The following is a 23,275-nucleotide window of genomic DNA, read 5'->3' as shown; positions in this document are numbered from 1 at the left end:
TTCTTCAACAATCAGATGAACAGAAGAACATCGCAATAACTTATAAAAGACAACTTTATCATAAAGACATGCCATCAGCTGAGAACTTACGATGCTTGCTGTGATGCAACACAACATGATAAATAGCACAGGTAAACGCAGCTATTGGTAAAGTATGATGTCAGAAAACACACAATGAAACTACCTGCTTTGATTACAGATCATTTGATTGAATACAATCCCAACTTTATTCATTAAAACTGTTAATAGTAACAACTGAGAAGACGTGTGTTAAATAGCATTACCTTATTCTCTATGGGAACAACATCGGAATACTCTGTTCTGTTTTCATGCTTACCATGATGGCACCATTTTCAATTTAGTCTCAGCAATCATAAACTGATTACCACCATGAACCTCAAGACCTGTATTACTGATCACTGAAGTCTTATTTGATAATTGCCAACAGTTTGTGTTACAATCACAATGGAACATTTGGATTGGTGTAACTGAATCACCAGTACACTGGACCAAAACATGTGAGCACAGGTGATTGCTACTTCCAGCTTAGTTGAATAACAGGTAGCATAACTGGAACAATTCAATTTCTATGTCTAGTGATGTTTGATTGAAAGTTTCCTCTACATACTGCATATCTATTTTCATTTACAAAGTTTGTTTTTATTACATCCTGCGATACAAAATAGTTTAGACTGGGCACAATACACGAAACAGCAGTTCTGCTATATCCATGGGAAGTGTGATTTTACTTCGCTTTTATTTCAGGTTAGTTATAAATTAATATAAAGTGGGGGATAATCCATGTGCCCAAAGATCCATGTCATGGTGAGGGACGACTGTAACAGACTTTATTGAAAGTTAACTTCATATAAATATTACTCTTACATTTTTCAGTAGCTTACCTTCCTATAACAATGGGATAAGAAAATGCCTTATGAAAAACTGCCATCAGACCATGATCTACAGTCTGGTTTCAGTGAAGACACATAAATGAATTTCACTTCAAACAAAAATGTAAATAAGATAAAGCGAAATTAAGATTGCGATTGGTCATGATTTTACCTGGCCAATTAAACATTTTAACCTCAGAATCTTATTTAACTTCGTTGAAACAGTGAAACAAATTAATGTGTGGTACGTGAGCTGTGTCAAGTTAGACCAACCCTGCCTGTTCTTGGTGTTGTTTTATTTAATAAGAATACCCCCTTAATCTTAATTTAAAATCATTACTTTTTTGTTTAAAATGAAATTCAGTGTTACATTTTCACTGCAAACAGACTGCAATGAAAAATTTGGCAATTTTTATTTGCACCTATGAAGTAATATTTTTCTACATTATAATGAGCCACAAGATGTTACAACATCAAAATGCTCACTTCACTTGGACTTTAAAGTGAAGTTTAAACGCCTGAGCAGTGATTATAGTTGCTTACTGCACACTAAATTTAACAGTTGAAAATTCTGTCTCAGGTTAACATCAGCAGATATCTGAGCTACAGGACATATAGAAATCAAACAGCATGTTTATCTCCTATTTCTACTAAAATTGCTCTGTTGTCAGTTCCCAGGATATATTTATACCACCTTCAATTTGTCAACTGCCAACATTGTTCAAAATGAATAATTAATGAGAATGACAAGCAAGAAAACAAAGTAGCAATTTTAGGACATATAAAAGCGAAGAAACAATTATGAAACATAATATAGCATTACCTGGGCTTTCCACCCTCTTATAATGGTATGGGTTGATACAGACTTCCTTCTGTTTGGCACTAAATGGATATTCACAGATTTCTAGTGGCTTCAGTTCATGGTGGCTCTGAAGGTCAGGCCATCGCCACACACGGCAGTATATAACATGAGGAAGTCCCTTGCGATGAGAGACTTGAAGTCGACCATCCAGTGATCTAGGGATAGTTACACATTTGCTGGCCTGTCCAGGGCAGCTCAAGGCCTTTTCCAAATCCTCAAGAGCACCTTTCTTTTTCTTTAATTTCTTAACAAGAGAGTCTACTGCTTTTTCTGCCCATTTTTCCTCTTCATCACCCTGCTTCCATCCAAGGAGACGTTTGACAGCAGGACTTGTGAATGAAAATATACTGGATAGTGGTGACGTCATGATTGAACCAGCCTGAAATGAACAAAAGTCTTTGTCATTGTCTATGCCCTGAACTGAATATTATGTTATCATTAAACAGTGAAAGTAGACAATTTTAAATGCCTGTGACCATGACTTATTGCTGAACAGTGGCCCAAGTATAACCTTGATAACGCTTTGGGACACACATGAACAAAAAAAAAGATGTTGGTTATAGGAACACATTTGTGTATTCTAAGGTTCAAAGATACACCATTCCTGCAAAAAGTTTATGAACAAGTTCATCACTAACATTCACATTTTAATGGTTCAGTCTGGTGAAAATGAAAACAAACACAATGATTTTTGGTTACAATCCAAGGCACGTCCATCATTTTCTTGCTTCAGATAGTTAAGGTGAAAGAAATATATAAACATGACAGATGAGAAGGAAAACTGTCCCAGCAAGCATTATTTAACAAGGATGCAATATAGATCAACAAATGTAACTTTCAAAACATTGATAAGGTTCAATCTCAATCTTTACATTGATAAAGGAGCTAATGGGTCAAATGGGTTTCCTACAAGTGTCTTACAATTTCGAAAATGCCTTTTATCTGGGAATGAAAGATAAACTCCAGTTAATAACTGACACTAGTTCCCTGACACCACAGAGCACATTCTAGGGCTAGAAGCATTTTGCCCAAATACATGTAATGAAGAGAACTGGAACATAAATCGTATTATCAGAATAATGTAAATAAACGACATTATACTAATATGTAGATTTATTGCTAGATGGAAAAGTTATAAATCTGCAATAAAGAACAGCAAAAACAACCTGAGGCACTGTGCTGAACTCTGGGATGTGTTAAAATCACCAATATAGCACTTTCAACCATAATGTCACACTTAAAAATTGTGTCCTTCACAACACCTTGGAGAGTACACACTGTGTACCCAGAAAAACAGTGTCACAAGTGTTAATTAACTTGACAGGAAGTCATAACTTGGGAATTGGCCCCTAACAAACTGTTAATTGGTCTATTGACAGTCTCTGACGAGTACAGAATAGTAGAGCAGTGGGTTAGTGGAAGTCACAATGAACCATCAGTAATTGATTCAGGCCCATATTGCACTTGAAGTCAAGTTAGTGCTCTTACTGTTTGCAATCAATGCAATCAAACATGTATGGAGTAATGAGGGAAATTCTCATTCAGCCACCTTAACCTTCAACTTCTACCCTGCAGCCATTAAAATCTTGTAGATTTAATTTGATTGGAATCAGTAATAACTATATAGCATATCTTTACATCATTATGATTACTTAAATAGAATAGACATGCATGCATAAACTCCACACATACCTACAATGTTCATACAGATGTGTACACTCTGCAACCATGTTGGCAGCTGGCTATGAGAAATTAATGTAATACACATGTTTCAAATGAAAAATTAACTTCGAATTTTAATTCCTATGACTTATACTGTTATAAATTAACGACATTTCACTCAAATTTATATATCTGTAAATACTGACAGGCGTGGTCATGATGTATTGACATTATGGAATGATTCACTAGTAAATGGAATGATTCATCTAGTAAACAAGAATAATACTTTAAGATGCATGCAACAAAGTGGAAATGTAAGACTTCTACAGCGATGGTGGACACTTTAAAATTACATACATGCATGGCATAACTTCCACGCCCTCTCTGATTCCATTACATTTCGCTTAGTTTCTACACCAAAATGAAGTTGCAAAATATTTTTCAGGTTTAAGGAAAGTATCTGAGACATAAGAGGCTTATTCCTTCGAGTTTAAGTACATTTCCTAACAGCTGCAAATAAAACCGACAAACTTACGATCTTTCGCGAGAGAATGTGACAGATCAATGCAATGCACACACATCGCTCCCCACGATGTTGCGATTTTTCACGATCGAAAACATGGCGATAAGGCCAAATTTCTGCCGAAAGAAAGTGAAAATTTTACCTGATATTATCCACAAGTAGGTCTGGTTATCTTCTGATTATATATACTAAATTATTCAGAACCCCTTGAGCTGATTCTAGGGCGGGAAACGCCACTCATGAAATTTTTCCATCAAAATTAGTCGCAGGGCAAGCTGAAAATTTCTTTGCTATTGTAAGTGGCGACAGTCAGACGGGAAGCAGCAGCAACGAAATGTAGGCCGACATATTAATGCGCGCCTCGTTTTGACTTGTACTTCCTGTATGCTGTACAAAGATATTTCGCACCAAGTATATTTTTGTTCTTAATACAAATGCATACTTTATCGAGGAAGTCAATAATTGTTTGTGTTGTGTGTTGTATTCACTAAAGAGAGGAATATGTGTTGATGCACTATTTTAATGCGTAAACGTAAACACGTGCGTGTCGGTAGAAGGGCCCACAAATGATGACGTCACGAATGACTGGCGACAGAAAGTCGGCTCGGTTGACCCACTGTTGTTAAGGGGTGACAGATATTGACAAACGGGCTGCATTCACCTTTGTAGCTCAATCGAGCCCCGAAAACGACCTTTTTTGCATTCATGTACATTATGCATGTTTTCAGAAACATGAAAACGATAACTGAGTCAGCAACGGAAGGCGCACATTTGTTAAAAAACTTACAACACCGTCCGTGGTACCCCTATTTCATGCGAAAGTGTACTCAGCGATAAATACAAGGGGAACACCGTCTGGTACATTGCAAAGTCAATACGGTGCTCATCAACACTTGTGTGACCTCAAACAGCGAAAAAAGTGTTTGTAGTTTCACAGATCGGGCTTAGTTATCCCAGCCTCGATGCAGATAGCAGGTGCGCCATAATTTGTATTTTGAATGTGATGTCAATCGCTGTATTTAGTACAATCTCGCATGTCACGATAATCAGCACACGTGTCCCTTTTATTATTTTCATCTTGCCGTGCACGTGTTTGATATGTACAACCTGACCTAGCAGTGAATGATGATAACTCTCCCAGTTTGACTCAGTCTCGTATGATTGCGATCATGTCAAAAACATATGCAGGAAACACACCATGCGCTTACAGTTAGAAGTCGAGTAACTTGAACAACTTTCCAACCCGGCAACCGCCTCGGGAACTAAAGATAACAGTAATTGATGCAAATGGTATTTGAATTAAAATTGTTTAACTTTAAGATTCAGACGTTCAACCGAAAATGGTCATTTTGAACTTTTCACAAGTACATTAAAGGCCAATCTAAATCTTGGCGTGATGTATACATGTACAGGTCATGACATTCATCTGAAGTTTCACATTAGCAATAAATTGTGACTAATTTAGTCAACATTGAACAGCACTAATGTTGCTCCATCTTTGTACAAAGAAATAATTTTTGTGGATGTGAAGTCATTCCTGATCATTCATGTCTTTAGGACATTGTCATGACAGCGTTTTATTAAAACTATTTGATAAAAAATGTTTGCAAGGTGTACCTGTCTTATGTTATCATTTTGACAATTCAAGATGCAAAAAGCCAGAAGTTGTTTACCATATCCCTGTTTGGCTACATCAAATCAGAATCTATTTGTTCTCTGCAGTCCCCTCATCCTTGTGTTATAACAGTGAGTGAGTGAGTGAGTTTAGTTTTACGTCGCACTTAGCAATATTCCAGTTATATGGCGACGGTCTGTAAATAATCGAGTCTGGACCAGACAATCCAGTGATCAACAACATGAGCATCGATCTGCGCGATGGGGAACCGATGACATGTGTCAACCAAGTCAGCTAGTCTGACCACCCGATCCCGTTAGTTGCCTCTTACGACAAGCATACTCACCTTTTATGGCAAGCATGGGTTGCTGAAGGCCTATTCTACCCCGGGACCTTCACGGGTCTGTGTTATAACAATAGAAAGTTCAAATATTAACAGGTTAAGATATATATAAAGATAATTTACAGCGTTGCTTGCAAGCATGTCTCTCTAACTTTGTTTGCTCAAAGAAAAACAAACAATATGTTTTGTGAAAACAGTTTTCCATATTTTTTAGATGTTGGCATCTAACAATTTACAACTCATTTCTCCATTTGTAATAAAAAATCAAATCACTGGACTCATTTGATTTTTTCAGATGACCATATTTGAATGAGCTGTGTTTAACTCCTGTTTCACTGGTATACCAGTTACAGAACATGGGAGGAAAGCCCATTGTCTGACCTTACATGAGTCTTCTTTGGAACATTTGTACAAAAATAGTAGTAGGAGTGGTGTGGTAAACATTTCCACTTCTTCATCCCATTTCTGAAGGGTATATAGCCATTGTTTATGCATTACTCCAGAAGCGTTTTGATGAAATCAGGTTTCAGAACATGCAAGCAAGATATGTTAAAATTTGGGAGTGTCAATTAAGTGATGAATTGCTCCTTTGTTCATATTGTTCAGTGGAGGCAGATTTTACTTGATGATATAATCATCGAAAACAGAGTTCAAGCGATTTACTAATTTTCCCCCAGCGCTGAGGGAAAAAGTAGTTTTGACAGCTATACTGCATTGCGCTCATAACGCATGCGCAGTGAATAGGTTTGTGGGGTTTGAAACAGTATGCCTGCCCGGAGTATGAGGTTGTGAGCAGTTGTCTAATCTTGGTTGTGCACACAAAGAAGTAATTAATCCACTCGTTACATGAAAAAAACGTGTTGATAGTGATAAGCAGACTTTGTCACATAGAAAACTCAGTGTCTGGTTTATTAACACTTATATGTCTGCCAGTGTGTCTGCTAATGACAATGTGCAATGCTCAACTTCAATCACTGACTACAGGCAATTAACACCTATCAGGCTTACATAATCAAAGTGCTGGTTAAGTGTCTCAGCAAATGAACCAGTGCCCAATGGAAAGGCTTTGTTACACTTGAATGCACACCCACTGGCTCTGACTGGGTTTGTTATTGCGGCTGCTTCATTTTGAGGGAAGTAAACCCAAGTACAAAATATTTGATTTGCGATTATAAGCTTATAATGTTGGTTATTTGTTTTTTCTTAATCAGCAATGCATTTTATGTATCATGAATAAATGATAGCTGTGTTTTAATTAAGTTTGATTTTTTTGGTTGCATGTGACCTTTAAGCTGGTTTCATTGTGCTAGCTCACTAAGATACCATGCCACAGTTAAGCATGAATACCCCACTCCGATACATTATACTGACTCTAAGCAGAGTCCTTGTACCCATTAATGTCGAGCAACTCTCAGGGACCAACAAGTACCATATTTTAATATCTTTTGGTATTGTGCATCAGGGTATCGAACACTGCACCATGCAGGTGGTCTTTATTAGAATAGGAAGCGAGGATGGTGCAGCTAATAGGCTGTTTTCCTAGTAGACAGTGTTATAAGGGTGATGGATAGAAAAGGATGGTGGGTCATTGGGTAATATTTAACCAACCGTCATGATAAAAAAAACCCCAGAAATTCCATCATGTATTTTAAAATAAATACAGTCAAGTCTGGTTAATCCAACATCGTCTGTAGCACAGAAAATTGTCTGATTAGCAAGGATGTCAGACTATATAATTGAGACAAAATTACTGTCATTCAATTTGTTACCAACAAAAGCATCAGATAAAGTCAATTGTTGGATAAATGGAGGTCGGATTAACGAGACCTCAGTGTATATATATTGTAATCTGTGCCAAAAACATTTGATAAACTATATTTGTTTGTTACACTGTGGACGTTTATGACCTGAGCTTCTGAGATAGACCAGGATTGTGTCAGGCTTAAGGTGGTGGGGTAGTTAAAGTGTTAATTCGTTAAGCCAGAGGCCCAGGTTCGAAGCTGCTCTCTGGTATCTCTCAATGTAATATTGCTGAAATAATGTGAATAGGAGCATGAAATGTCACTCACTCACACACTCTAAAGACTGATATTGTTAAGTCAAAACACACACATCTCAAAGTAAAACTAAAAGTAAACTCCCAACTCTCAAGTTACAAATTTTAAGAAATCTTTGGATCAGCCACGGGATGGGGATGGGGGATTCTGTAAGCAACCAACTGTTGAGGCAAATGTTAGAGAGAGAGATGTTCAAAGTTGTATTGCTCCAACATCTTGATTGGTGTACTTGAGCCCAGTGAGTACCATGTGTATACTTATACCAGATCAGCCGTATGTCCACAAGCTGGGGGTGTTTCTTGGGGCAGTGATGTTTATGCCAGAAATGATGTTGGTAATCTCACCATAACCAAAATAATGACTTCCTATTGTTGCAGGTGAAGGGAGATAAACACGTTCACAATCACAACAAGAAATACCCAAGATGGTGGCAGAAGTGTATTTGAGTGGCAGGCTGAAAAACAACGGTGGTTGTGCAGTGACTCTTTCATCAAATGCAGTGCTGTTTGTTGTAGAATATTGTGCACCTGTGGATGTACACATTATATTTGTTAAGGATGCAGCTGCACAGAGTCAAGAACAGATCGAATTACCACTGCATGCATTGCAGAAGCTCCACCACACATTCACAGAGACAGAGTTACTTCCCCTGATTATTCAGAACTGCCAGTTGCCTGTGATATTTGATCCCAAACTTCCTATGGTCAGGTCAGGTCTTTGTTGTGCAGTTCGACATCTTGTTAAGATGGCAGATGCAGCCAGTCCCACCAAGCACTTTAAGGATTTGCTGGTAATTATTTCCTTATTACACGTATTTGACATGCAGTATGCAGGATATACCTTTGGTTATTGAATATTTAGTTTCCCTGGCCTTAAAAGCCATGTGAAGTAATGTTGTCACACATCTTCAAAAGAAACATCTGTCATTTTCATTGATCTTTATTGATCTTTTCACTTAGACATTGAACATAAATTCTGTCAAAATGGACATCTTTACTTCTAAAGGCAGTCTTCAGAAATGACAAGACAGATGTGGCTGAAACTTGGTTGGTTTGTTGTGTCATGCCACACTCAGCTATATTCCAGCAATATGGTGGCAATCTGTACATAATCAAATCTGAATATTGAGATGCTTGTTCCAGATGTTTGAGATGGATTGGTGCTTGTACACCAGAATTATTTGAATCCAAGTGTCTGTCATTATCGCAGCTATTAACAAACTCTTGAGATGGTGTCTTACCTAATGACATACTCCCTAAGTGTCTGTTTTTCAGGGTTTCAGACAAGGGAGCTTGAGGATGTGTGCAGAGGTGAGGAATGTTCAGCATGTTCATTCATTCAACAATTAGTTCTCATACAGTGATTATTTGGAAACTGGTTCCTTTCTTATGAAGTAAGTGGTATGGGGTTTTAGGTTTGAAACCATAGGAAACCATTATAGATACGAAAATCAAAGTTGGTATGTTTTCAGGACATAAATACATGTGTACCTTGATTCAGTTTGAAAATGGAAATCCTCTGACAATTTGTTACAGAGTTATGGCCCTTGTCATGCATTTTTTTTCTTAGTACAGTCATCTCTCGCCATAACGTGGATCTTGGGGTCCACGGATGACTCCCTGTGTTATTAGACATTTGCATTATCGTACTTATTACATAATATGGAACAAAGGCCAAGTAAAATCTATTATTTTCCAAGGACATAACAAGGACGTATATTCACATGAATATGCGTCTTTGCTGTGATTCAAGTAAGCCAGAAATAGCGATCAACTGTGCAGCTGTGTATTGTTTTGGTCCAATCTACCGGTCATTCAGGTAAATACGATCTGACAATATTACATCAAAGAACTTCTATTCCATTACCAGAATATTTTACATATTAGGCAGTTCTTGTATATTTTACATTGCTATGTGGCTAGTAGATAATGCATGTTTTCTGCAACCATATTTAACATAACAATGTACATGGTATCCCCAGTGAGGACAGATTTTCTCAGTATCCGTTATAGATAGGGAAACCAAAATGGATATGTGTTAAGGACATGAATGTCTTGATGTAGATATGAAACTAGTCTGTCGTACAGACCCTGAAGGATATATATCCAAGAAAGCCCACGCAAGTCTGGAAAATGTGTCTGAAAATGAAGAAAGTCTCAGGGCTCCATTTCATTGTATTTTTTTTTTTTCACAATGAAAGTTTTTTTTTTCAGTAAAATATGTTCATTTCAGGGACTAGCTGTTAGTCTATTATGAAACAGAAACATGTTAGAATTTGTTCCAGTGTTATGGCCCTTGTCATGCATTTCTTGACTGACTGCACAGTATCCCCAGCAGGGACAGATTTTCTCAGTTATAGATAAGGAAACCAAATGTGGAATGTGGATTCAGGGCAGGACACGAATGTCTTGGTGGATTTAGGAAAACATGAGCCGTGTGGTGGGGGATATTCATGATCATGTCTCCTTGATTATTCTAAACTTTCAGGCTTTTAAATTGTCAGAATGTTTGAGGAAAGCATTCAGACCAACTGGACTATTCTATATATATATGATTGGATTTCCTTTGCCCCCCAAATAGGACACAAATATGTTGTAATTGTTGCTGATTCATGAACATAACAATCTGTCCAAAAGAATTAAACCATTTTGTCTGACATGACATGCTATGATGTACAGTCTACTGGACACATAATGGATCACAAACATGAAAAACAGAATGTGTTCATTATTTTGCACATTACGATACAGACTGAATACCACCATTGTTGAACATCACATACAAGATTAAGCCTAACTACAATAAAATCGCATAACAAATTGTTAGCTTGTTATAAGCTGCACTCCACTATCTCCTAGTTGTATGATGATTGTCATTAAATAATTAAGTCTGGTGACTGTAATTATTAGCTAAATTAGTTCAACTGGGACACAATGACATTCATCATCCAAGCCAGCAAGCCTGACCATGCGATTGCATACCGTAAGTCACCTCATATAACATGAAAATGTGAGTCAGTCCTCTTTTATCATTTTACATTCATATTGAATATTACAAATACAACCAATTCAACACAGACTCCTCCCTCCAATGGAAACAAGTGTTTGATAACGTGAGCACTGGCCCATGCAGTTACCTAGTAATCAGTCAGGACACAACATATAAAAGTGTTGTATTGCAAGATACTGCAATTCAGGTACCTTTATTGTGATGTGTATGGATATGTTAGGAACTTACTTATTTTTATCACCATTTGAAGTCTTCAGAGATACTTGTTATGGTTCTGATAACAGCAATCTCAAAATAGGTTGCACAGTAAATGATTCTGTTTTCATTTTCATACAATTTACAGTACAACAGCATGCCATTTTGTGAAGGAAAACATTTGTTATAAATGGAAGGCTGTGTAGATTTCGATTTAAACCATAAAGATAATTCCCAAAATTTCTTATATATATTTTTTTTACCTAATATACCTATTTTCAGAAAAATGTTGCAATACATATAGTTTGAAAAGTGTATCATGATATACCAGTATTGCTGTGCAGTCCTAATTGTACATCATTTCATATCTGAATACCATGGCATTTGCTCGCATTTACTGTCATGGGTAACTTTGTTATCTGTGAGAATCCTTTGGCTGCATTCAGTTTCATACTTGAGGTGGTAAAGAAACACAGCTTAGACACCAGTGATGTCAGACTGTAGAACATATGCAGCCAAGATAAATCCCAATATATCCTTATAATAAATGCTGAAAAGTCACGCTCACTCATTATCTCTGAATAGTCCAATGCATCATTCTGCATGTATTTGTCTTCAGATGTAAAACTTTCTATACCATTTATAGCGTAGTCCAACTCACTCTTAAATAATTTGAGATGCTTAAGGGATCCTGGTCTGAATAGGTCCCCAAGCAACCTATTCAGATCAAGATGAACTTAGCGATTTAGCTGAGCAAACCATATACTACAACCTATAATCATAAGGAGCCTTAGTGCTATGAATCCCAACTGGAAGCGACATCATGTATAAAACCATCATGATTTTAATTATCTGACTACATGTTGTAACATCAGTTTTCATTAGATATCATCTTTCTCTTGCGATACTATTCCATATATATATATGTACATTGGGAGCGGTCTTCACATAAGTTCTCTTGAGCTTGTTGACCAATCCAGATCATGAAAATTCTGTCGTTGCCTTTTCATGAAATAAATAAGCTTAAACCAGATGAATTTGCAGATCAGTTGACTGCATGTTATCATACCCCGAAAAGTGCATTTGCTGTCTCTACCAATGACAGACTTTCAGGTCCAGACATGATTATCAGTGATGTATTGTCCTATAGTTGGAGTGCCTAATCATTTAATAATAGTAAATAAAGCCAAACAAATGATTTGTGATTTTGTTTTGATATCAGGTGTCAGGCTGGACGAAATTGTGTGAAGTGGAGTTAAACAAAAGTCTGACTCAGTTGATTCATGACTTTAGGTATGTATAAGCAAGTTCAAGTGAATCAGAGTGCATTAACAGCTTTTATTAGAGATAGCTTTGGAACATCACTGGTCACAGTAATATTCTTGTGTCTGCTTCTGTTTTTTATAGCAATACAATAAATACTAGATTATGTGAATAAAGTTGTTTTAAACAGCTTCAAAACAGCCATCATATAGATGAAATATTGCTGAATGTGGCATAAAACTAGACTCACTCACTCACTCTGTGTAGTCTGAAAAGCAAACAGCTAAAGCAGTGTCATGATCATTTGAATAATGCATCATTCCAGACAGTCCTTACTTCTATCTGTGGTACAAATCTCACTGAAACAGAGGATCTTGAATTAACTTTGGCAACAAAATACTTGAGCTCAGATTCGTTGCACTGAAGACCCAGAGAGGTTTCCATGTTGTTTAGCCTTGAAATACTCACACAGTTGCTAAATCAGAGTATCATAATGTTTGCCATTAATGTTCTGACTATTTGGAATCCACTGGATACTTTACCAGCCAATGGAATGTACTTTACCTTCTTCAGAATGAACATTTAAATGTTTCCAATGATTTAACTGTCTGTCAGTAACTTATACACATAAGAGCTTACAAGTTGCTCAGCTATATACCGTATGCCTGAAAATTTTCAAGGCACTAAAATTCCGAGGTTTGAGACCTCCAGAGCTTTTGAGGTGATGAAACAAACGTTTTTTCCTTTATTGTGATATAAATGACCCATGAAACATTATGTCAGCAGAGTTCAAACATGACAGTTGACACCATTCTTTCCCAGACGATATAGTTTCCTTAATTACTAACAACCCCATTATAAACATGTATGCATAGGTCTCTGCGTGAGTGGCATCACATGTATTGAAAGTATTGGTATGACTTCACATGTCATATTATTCAGGACCAACAATTACAATTAAATAGACTCGACACTGCATTAAAGATTTAATGTGAATGTCAGGAAGTCATTGCTTGCCAGCAGTTGAAAGGATTATGGATATGAAATCTAACAAAATAGGTTTGAAGTTTCGAAAAACTCATGGATATAATATTTTCAAGTTTGCGTTATTAACCTAAAAAATTAGATACCTTGATAATTTCCTGGTATACATAAGCTGGGTCTGTATCAATTTGCCATACATTTTCACTAAAGCTGATGAACATTGAAAATCCCGATGTACCACACAGCCACCATGTAGCCGCCACTCTTTTTAAGAGTCAGAAGCCTTTGAAAAAGACAATTCTGTCATACACAGAATATTCCTAACACATGGCTCTGATGTTTCGAGTAATCAATGTCTGTAACAGTATTATGTTTTGTCAGCCTAATTGTGGTTAATATTTGCAGACTTGTATCTGACTCTGGGAAGTCTGAAGTTGAGTTACCTCAAGATCTTTTGAAACTTGAGGCTCATTTTCTCAAACCCCCCAAAATTCATAATGATGACAAGATGAGGAGAGCTGTATTAAAGGAGGTCAAAGAAGAAATGAGCGATGAAAAAATGCGGAGTCAGATACTGAAAAATTGTACATTGCGAAGAAACAGTTTTCTGCTTGTGAAGGAGAAAAAATTTCCCCATGGAAACAGAACATTCAGACTAGTTAAACATTTCAGTGGAGAAAAGAATGAGGAAAAGCAAAATGTGTCAAATATATGTGAGAAACATATTTACAATGGAAGTACTCAGATTACTGCAAAGGGGGATAACTCTGTTGAGGACTTGATGAAGGGTATAGAAAGCTTGAACTACTTGGACGTTGAGCTGCTTCACCTGTACTCAGAAGGGATAGAGATGACAGTGGCAGATCTCGTTCTATTTGTCTACTTTTATCATGTGATAGTAAGTCTTACCTTCTTCCTTTGTGGTCACCTTTTGTTGTGACTTTCCCACCATGATTGCTGGAATATTGCTAAAAGTGGCGTAAAACCACTCACTCACTTAGTCCTCCACCTTACAGGGGTAATATTGCTGAGTGCTCATTAAATAATCATCCCACCAACCTGATGATCCAACTTTGGACACCTTGTACATATGACAAAGTAAGGATATCATTTGACTTCAGACCATTTCGGGGCAGTAGTTCATGTGGGTACTGTGTATGAAGCCCATTTCTGGTGTTCCCTGCTGTGATATTGCTGGAAAATTGCTAAGAGCAGTGTGAAACCAAACTCACTCACTCACTCATTTAGACCATGTCTGTCTATCTATCTGTGTGTCTGTCATCAGATACAGTGCCTCAGTTGGACTATATTGTTGTGGTTGTACTCTTGTACATATCTACTTGTTATTTCAGGAGGCTATGAACTTCAGTTGCTGTGAACTGTTTGAGAGACTCCCACGTGTCATGAAGTGGTTAGAACAAATGGTGAAAGTAGAGGGAATCCAGTTGATGGTGGACTCTTGCTTCCAAGTCACTCACCTTGCTCAGGCCTTGACAGAGGTGAAGCCAGCAGGAATCTTGCTATTGTTGCCCAGTGAGGATGTCACTGAGCATGACATGGAACTCAGGTGATTTTTGGTTGATTTATAATTTGTTAAAACTGCATTACTGAACAAAGAGTGATGAACTCAACTGATTCACCACCTTACCCATTCCTCTCTTTCTGTTTCAGCCGCAGATGTAGAAGTAAGCACAAAGCCTACAAGCCAGATGTCAGTTATGTTTTGAGGAAGATTAGGGTAGGTGTGCAGGATACAAAGGTTGCCCAGTCATTTGGTTTAAGGGCTGTATTTTGCTGTGTAGTTTGTCCATGTGCCATTTTGTTCAGGAGGGAGGTGGAGTAGACTAACAACTAGTCTGTGTAATGAACACATTTTACTGAAAAAAGATTCATATAAAAAAAATAATGTAATGAAATGGAGTCTTGAGACTTTCTTCATTTTCAGAAGTTAAGGAAATCTAGACTTGCCACATTTTCTGGACTTGCATAGGCTTTCTTGGATATATTTGCTTCAGGGTCTGTACAACAGACTAGTTGATAGGGTGGCATAGTTAAATGGATGTTCGTCATGTCAAAGACCCGGGTTTGATTGCACACATGCAATATGTGAAGCCCATTTATTAGTATATCTCCAGATAATGGAGTCAGGATAAGTATGTTTTGAATACAATTACACCTTGCCCATGCACACTTGCACATGAGTGGAAATTTTTACTGTAATTTCAACCGTAATATGTCAAGGAAGTAACTTGTAAGACTGATTGCATGTTTGTTCTGTTCCTGTTCCAGGCCAGTGGTATCATCCCCAAGATTGGAGAACACCTGCGGGGAAGTGATGTCACACTAGATTGGGGGACCATGCCCTCTGCTGTTCACCCCAAAGAAGGTTTGCTTTGGCAAAGTTTTAATTCATAAAGGAAGTTATAGTGACACAAACCAATATTGTCAAGAACATTAGATAGTTTGAAACATTAGGTGAATGCTGTGTTTTGTCTTGGTTAAAGTTGTTCCCAATGCAAGTACTTAGTGGACTGCATGTTTTGTTTTATTTTGTGTTTGGTTTAAGTTATCTATTGTATTTCATCATACACAGATAGCAACAATGACATGTTATTTTGGAGAATTATTGCGAAATTATAGAAAGACAAAAACTTCACCAAAAATGTCACTTGGTAAGCAGTGACATTTTGGAAGATTTGCTTCAGACCATGAATTGACTTTTGAATGTAAGAAGGAATGAAATGCTGTTGTCTTTTTAGACACATTCATCAGTCTGTATTAAACATCGCATGAAAACTTCTTTTTTTTTTGTTGCTCCCGTGTCCAAAAATTTGATTTGGCCATGTTTCAGGTCAAGTTCCTGCCAAGCGAACAGAGAGGAAATGTCAGCAGCTAGAGAATTTGGTGACGTCTGTAACAGCGATGGCTCGGTCTGGCGATGTCATTGTTGACTTCTGCAGTGGAGGGGTATGTTCAACAGGAGGAGATAACTCAGCATGTCAAACTCTAATGGCATTCAAAATGATGAAATATCAACATCTTAATGGTAATGAAGAGAACCGTTTTTGAGAAATCTTAAGTATTGGCACTGCAACTGAACTGAAAATTATTGTAGTATATATATTGATTATTGAAGGTCACATGCAGCGTAAAACACAACTTTGCAGATTCTGATACATTTCGGTATACACTTTCTGAAACAAATCATGAAAAAGGCCAATTCAGCCCATGAACTTGAAAAAAAAAATGCAATGAAAAAAATGCCTGCGAAATCGGGGTTCAAACCATTCACCAATTTTCCCCCAGGGCTGGTTTCAACAGCTATGCTCCGCTCATAACGCATGCACAGTGAATAGGTTCGTGGGGCTTGAAAACTCAGTGTCTGATTTATTGACACCTATATGTCTGCTTGCCTGTCTGCTGGTGACAATATGCAGTGCACAACTTCATTCACTGGCCACATGCCATTTGAAATTAACACTTATCGTCCTTATAAGCCATAAACAAAGAGCCAACTAAGCGTTTCGGCAAATGAACCAGTAGCCAATGGAAAGGCTTCGTTACACTTGAGTGCATACCCACTGACTCTGACTTGGTTATATTTCATGGCTGCTTCGTTTTGATGGAGGTAAACCCCAGAACCAAATATTGTATTTTTTATTTGCGATTATACACTTATAATTTTATTTGTTTAACTTAATCAGCAGTGCCTTTTATATATCACGAATAAGTAATAATTATGTTTGATTTTTTTGTTGCATCTCACCTTTAATAAATTTCATCTGTATGTACATAGATAGAAATTACCTGAACACCTGTAATTAGTCAGATTCAAGACATGGACTTGGCTGAGCCATTAATGTTTGATACTGATTCTTCTGTTTTATTATCGTATTCATGTTACTGGTAATCTTGACAGATGAATGCATTTCTTGGGCAGCGAAAAATTAATTTACTGGCAATTCTTTGTTGAGAAAGCATCAACACTAAACCACTAAAACTTAACGAATACACAGATATCTCTGTGATATGACTAATCTGCAGAAAGGTGTACAAATTCTACTGTACTGAATTTTTTGTAATCCACCATTATGCCTGACATTATTTCAGGGTCATCTTGGCCTAACTGCGGCATATCTCCTGCCTGAATGCAAGGTAGGCTCTTCTCTTCAAGGTGCTTATAATTCAGAGCAAAAAACTGTCTGTTTTCAAAGACATTCATTTCATAAAATTGTGAAGTATCAAACTTTGTTGTTGTCACATTGGTTTTTGTAAGGGGCATAACTGGTGATGCTAATGGGTTACCTCCCTTACACCAACTCTCGATGCCAAGATATGTAAGTGCTAATGATGCTTTTTTGAATGTAATTCAGAATAGTAAGTTACTCTTGCATATTTTCAGGTATACTTGATTGAAAACAAGGAAGAATCTTTGGTGAAAGCCATCCAAAGAATAGATGCTCTCAAACTTAAGAATGTTGTTCTCTATCAGGTATGTCTGAGATACTAAGTATCTTGTTTCTGAGTGAGGTATTTATGTTTTAAAACTGCAGCACTGCTGCATAGTATCCCAGTGGGCTACATCAGTGAGACTGGCATCAATATGATATCGTGATAATTAACACGTCCATTAACCCTTTAAACGTGTATTATATATTAACATAGTAACAAAGCTTCATCTTGAGGGAAAACAACGAAAACACAGACAAGTTGAGAAATCCTTGTTCGGATCTTCAGATATCAATAGATATCAGTTGCCCACACTAATAAGATGCCTTTGTAGAATAAGTCATTGCTTTATTAGTAATCTGAAAGCATGCTTGTAATGAATTTATCAGAAGAGTTGATAAATATTTTACAGATATTGATTTCAAACTAAGATCAAATCATTTCTGAAGTGATATTTGATGTCTGATGCCTATCTTTGCATTGAGGTATTTGAGTTCAGTTAATATTCTGATTTCAGTGCAACCTTGATTATTTCCATGGCAAGTTTGACATTGGTGTGTGTCTCCATGCTTGTGGATCAGCAACAGACATGGTGCTTCAGCAGTGCCTCAACAACAGCTCAGCCTTTGTTATCTGCCCTTGTTGCTATGGCAGCATTCAGAAGACACACCTTCTGACGTATCCCAGAAGCCAGTGCTTTGTGAATGCTGATATTTCCTACAAGGTAAGAGTGTTCACAGTCAACATTCATGACATATTATATATTAATGTTGCCACTTTTGTTCTACATGTGAAGTTTCGTATATTACTCATTATGTTACACTAGCAGTCCTGGGGAACATCAAAATTATTTCAAGCTGTTGCTAATGCATGGAAGAAGGCTGAATGATCTATTTCTTAACTAGAAACGGAAAGCCTTCTGGTTGTTTCAGTCATGATGGGTTGGGCTTCATTTTGTATTGGCGCCTTTTGCTCAATAATAAAATGACATCTGTAAATAATGGATTCGGCTTTGGTGGGGTCATCAGGTTAGAACTGGTGCCAGGCCATTTGTGCTGGTCAAAAGAAGAACCTAATTGGTTTGCGTATGCAGGCTCAGTGACTTGCTTGATTGTGTTGTCTTATAGGGGATAATTGCTCACTGTTTCAGTTGTCTTGTACAGACTTGTTTCTTTCAAGGACGTACTGGAATATTAGTGAATGTGCAAACAGGAAGACAATTTTTTTAACTAATTTGAATGTTGTACTCTTCATTTTCAGGATTTCCTTACCCTTGGCCATGCAGCCGACCAGACAGAGTTTAACATAGCTCTAGAGGAACAAGGTAAGGGACTTATAGGAATGTTTGACCGGATTCACATCATGATGGTCTTGCCCATACTGTTACAGGTAGTGAAGGCATATTTTATTTTGATGTTTGATCCATATGCAATAATGCTACACCAGACTCGATTATTTACAGACCGTCACCATATAACTGGAATATTGCTGAGTGCAGCATAAAACTAATCTCACTCACACCGATAGTGCTAAAATGGTATGAAATGGCAAACATTGAAATGGCAAGGCTGAAATATTTTGCAGTGCTACTGCCTAAGAATATGCAAGTAATACTCACCATGATTTAATCAATGGGAAATGCTGATAGTTTGACATTAAAATGGTTCCAAGCCTTTATTTGTATGTTATCAATCTATATATCTATGGTATTCTCGATATCATAGCATAACATGGGCAGCGCCACCTCGAAGTGGATACTGTGTTGACAGAAGATAATCCTATCAAGTAATGTCAGTGTCGAAAGAGAACCATAATATGCTTTTTGTCATTTTGTTCTGTGACAAATGTATAATTCACTTGATATAGTTTCTGAGAAAACTCAAAATGATCATGACAACTGAAGTCCTTGCATAGCGGTCCCAGTGCAACAAAACAAATGTGCATATGGTATTCTTCAAGATATTGCTCCCTTTTACTGCCGAAGGTGTATCAAACATTGAACATGGAAAGTCAGAGACTGAGAGTGGAAATAATTATTGTCAATGAGAAAGAATCTGAAAGACTTGTCAAATTTTTTAATACTGGCTTTCAAGTCAGTGAGACTGACCATGGATTCATGAAATGAACTATTGTGTCCTCTGATTATGTGAACTTAAATATTGCTAAGTGATGTCATGTTCAACATGTTGATGGACCAGGATGATACTGTAACGTTATTAAAATCAATCAGATCTTGTTGCTCACACATGCTACACCAAGCATTTAAAACATCTCATCACAGGCCAAGACGAAATGACCTTTAAAACTTTGAAATCAGAAAGCATCGGTATTTATCTGTATTGCATTCAGTTTAAAAAGACTCCTCTAAAGAATGATGTGATTTGTTAGAAGGTTGTTTGGATGTGACTTATAATGATATGTCTTTCGAATCTTTCTGAAGTGCTGATATCTGACTTTAGTGACAGTGTAATTTGCTGGTCTATGCTGTGCTGTATATCTATTTTGTGTCTTGTAGGGCGGTACTGCAGCAATTTGGTGGACACAGATCGGGCAGAGCTGGCAAGGGAACAAGGATATTCAGTCATTCTGTGCTCATTACAGCCATTGACATGTACTCCTAAAAACAACCTGATATTGGGAACCCCAAAGCACAGGAGCTTTACAGTGTCTTGATAGCTGAACTCATTCATCTTTCCATGATCTCACAGTAGTAATTTTATTTAGTGATGAAATACCAATTCATTTTAATTGCAATGGTTTTTTGATTACTCAGCTTTGTTACTGGCATGAAGGCTTATACAGTAAATATAAATCTAATCCTGAATGACTTCCTGCTTGAAATTGAATTTCACATGAGTTTAACAATTCAGTTTTACATTTACAAACAAATGTGAAAACTGTCTGTGGAAATAATTTTGTATTTCTTTTGTAGCATAATGAAAAATGTTTAAAGATTAATATCTAATACTACTGAATACCATTTCATTCTGCCATGACATAAAATCCTTATTACATCCAAAGCGAATGGCATTGAACTGATTTGTAAATGTAGACCATTCCAGGAGTGCTTGAAATACAATGATTCTGATTGTGCACTGTTATCTCAGTTGTCCTGATCTAATTGACACACACAATCGTTCCAACAGATAATAGGGGTTCCAGTTGGGAATGCCATAAATGTCCTATGGCTGGTTCAGATGCTGGTTTATGAGCAGCATACTCCTGCTTGTTGGTTACAACACCAAGAGGTTGATGTCATAGCTCTGCGTCACCTCATCTTTCTTCCCATATTGAGCTGAAATGCCATGAAATGTATCAAATGCTGTTTAATACACAGTTGGTACACGGAATTAGTATTCAGCAACCCTGCATGTCCTAAAAGGCCCCTAGTGAGATAGGGGTAGTCAGGCCTTACTTGGTTGACACTTTTCTTCACATTTTGATCATGCCAATCACTGGAATGTTTAGGACAGATTATTTACAGATTGGAATATTGCTGAGTGCTACATACAACAAGCAAAACAAAGCAGCATCAAATCAAACTCCCTCTCTTGTGTTCACATAAGAAACATAACTTTCATATTGTATCATAATGTTAGGAAACAATACCAAGGTTGACACCATTCAATTTTCATGTATATGTGTCTCAGCACTTTCAGCATTTCTGTGATAATGTTGTTGTGATATCATGAATGGTGACCAAAGAAAATAAATCTTATTTTATAAGAATATGATTTTGAATATTCTTTAATATATCTGTCCATGCCACAGTCCAGCATTGGTGCAGGGAATAAATTCAGTGCCATCATCTCAGGAGGAATATTTTGTCGTGCAGATTTACATCCTAAGACCCCAGACCTGCCAGAAACCAAGTTTCATCCTGATAACCTTTCTAAGTTTGTCTTAAGGGTAACCCTGCATGTGGATTTTATATAAGCGGGCAACATTACATGCTTCATATTGGGTTTTCTTCAATAACTAGGCTATGGCTTCCAAGCAAGGTTAAACTCATCTTCTACCATCACTCACATCAACACTCAGACGACATGGGTCATTTTGAGCTTTTCTCTTCCCAAGGCTGACACCAAAACAGGATATATTCTTACTTGTCACTATCCTGTGTCGAAAAATGAGAATTAAGGGAAAGAAAAATGTTTGAGACTGACATAAAAACACCAATTCTGAAGTGTGACAAATGATAGATTGCATAAGTTGTGGATATCAAAGATTTGCAGTGAATAGGGTCCCTGCCTTGCACCTGCTTGAACTGCTCATTTGCTTCTCCGGAATCGGCCATATGACCTCAGAGTATTTACCCAATGTGGCGGCATGTTTCACTAAATGACTTTGTGGTCTACAGGTCATATCTTAACTGCCTTTGTGATGGTCAGTTTCAGGAAACAACACAGTATTGTCTTATCCACTGATGAACAAGATATCTGACTGCTTGCCTGTGACAAATGATAGATTGCGGTGAAGCAGGAAGCAGCCTGCTTGCCCGTCATATCTTCAGAGGTTTCACTGGTTTGTCTGGGCAACATGGTCTGTCCTCTGCGGACAACCAGGACCTGACATCGTGAATGAAACAAAGAATGGCTGGTCTAGAAGATACCCATGTGGAAGTGGAGCACGGGAGTGGACTAGCACTAGATGGACTGGTAATATGATGAGGACCATCTGGTTTGTTCCTTCGTCTCTTCCATTGAAGTACACTACCTTATTTCGTCAGACCATGCTCATGGGTTTTAAGTCACTTCCGGTTTTGGTAAGGGCATTTGGCTCTCCACACATCTACACGTCCTGTACGTAGATAGAACAGAGATTGCTATGGAATGCTTGGAGCTAAACCAGTCACACTCATTTACATGTTACCAGATTGATGCTGGCAGGCTGGGAGGGCGGTGAACATCAGCATCAAATGGACATGTTGCTAGCCTGCGCCATCATGGTATTTGAGTCTCCGGGGGGTGACATTTTAACATGGAGAGAGGTTGCAGAGCAGGAACAAGCCGTGTCGTGTGATCTGACAGTAGCAGGTCCAAGCTCGCCAAACGAGATGGGGAAGTATTGTCCAGGACACTGCACCATTTGGAGTCCGCATCATGATGATTCGGGCCTGAATTTGTGCTCAAGTAAAGACGTAACCAGCTTATCTGACAACACAAGATTATGTCCAGAAGATATCGCCTTCGGTTCCTTTCCTCAAATGAACCGTCAGTTCTTCTATCAACATTGTAAAGATACATACACAAGACCACTTGTTGCCTACGCTCTTATTACATGTTACACCGCTCGGGACACCTTGATCGTCAAGAGAAATCTCATTGATAAGTACGCGACCATGAAGGCTTCAGCAAGCAGAATATGTACACGCACGCAGGAAACAATGGCGCCTATGATCCTGAGTGACATTTTCTCTATCT

At 37.6% G+C, this 23,275-nt stretch overlaps 3 protein-coding genes across 3 annotated transcripts in view; 2 read left to right on the top strand and 1 right to left on the bottom strand.

The window, feature by feature from the left end:
* The window catches only part of LOC137274448 (mothers against decapentaplegic homolog 5-like), a 36,117-nt gene extending 31,845 nt beyond the window's left edge, over positions 1-4,272 (bottom strand). Inside the window, exons 1-2 of the mRNA XM_067807630.1 lie at positions 4,080-4,272; positions 1,714-2,131 (exon numbers count right to left, since the gene is read on the bottom strand). Of these exons, the coding sequence (XP_067663731.1) occupies positions 1,714-2,119 (406 nt within the window). The 5' untranslated portion in view covers positions 2,120-2,131; positions 4,080-4,272. The remainder of the gene's footprint in view (positions 1-1,713; positions 2,132-4,079) is intronic.
* Positions 1-23,275, top strand: part of LOC137274447 (sarcalumenin-like) — a 276,599-nt gene that overhangs the window by 168,788 nt on the left and 84,536 nt on the right. The window lies entirely within an intron of this gene.
* Positions 4,771-21,579, top strand: LOC137274443 (glutathione S-transferase C-terminal domain-containing protein-like). Its single transcript, XM_067807623.1, has 14 exons — positions 4,771-4,912; positions 8,330-8,742; positions 9,227-9,262; positions 12,379-12,449; positions 13,809-14,301; positions 14,756-14,970; positions 15,075-15,141; positions 15,693-15,789; positions 16,255-16,370; positions 17,514-17,558; positions 17,806-17,895; positions 18,370-18,576; positions 19,113-19,176; positions 20,368-21,579. Exons 2-14 carry the CDS (start codon positions 8,377-8,379, stop codon positions 20,523-20,525), a joined length of 2,025 nt encoding a protein of 674 aa, XP_067663724.1. The 5' UTR covers positions 4,771-4,912; positions 8,330-8,376; the 3' UTR covers positions 20,526-21,579.

This window comes from Haliotis asinina, chromosome 2, assembly GCF_037392515.1.
Source record: "Haliotis asinina isolate JCU_RB_2024 chromosome 2, JCU_Hal_asi_v2, whole genome shotgun sequence".
NCBI lineage: Eukaryota > Metazoa > Mollusca > Gastropoda > Lepetellida > Haliotidae > Haliotis > Haliotis asinina.
This window is presented reverse-complemented; position numbering and strand designations above follow the sequence as displayed.

Excerpts from the sequence above, each read along its gene's own strand:
- LOC137274443 (XM_067807623.1), top strand. The coding sequence starts at position 8,377 with ATGGTGGCAGAAGTGTATTTGAGTGGCAGGCTGAAAAACAACGGTGGT. Across the intron at positions 9,263-12,378 it reads GCTTGAGGATGTGTGCAGAG|GTGTCAGGCTGGACGAAATT; the intron begins GTGAGGAATGTT and ends TTTTGATATCAG. Across the intron at positions 18,577-19,112 it reads ATGCTGATATTTCCTACAAG|GATTTCCTTACCCTTGGCCA; the intron begins GTAAGAGTGTTC and ends CTTCATTTTCAG.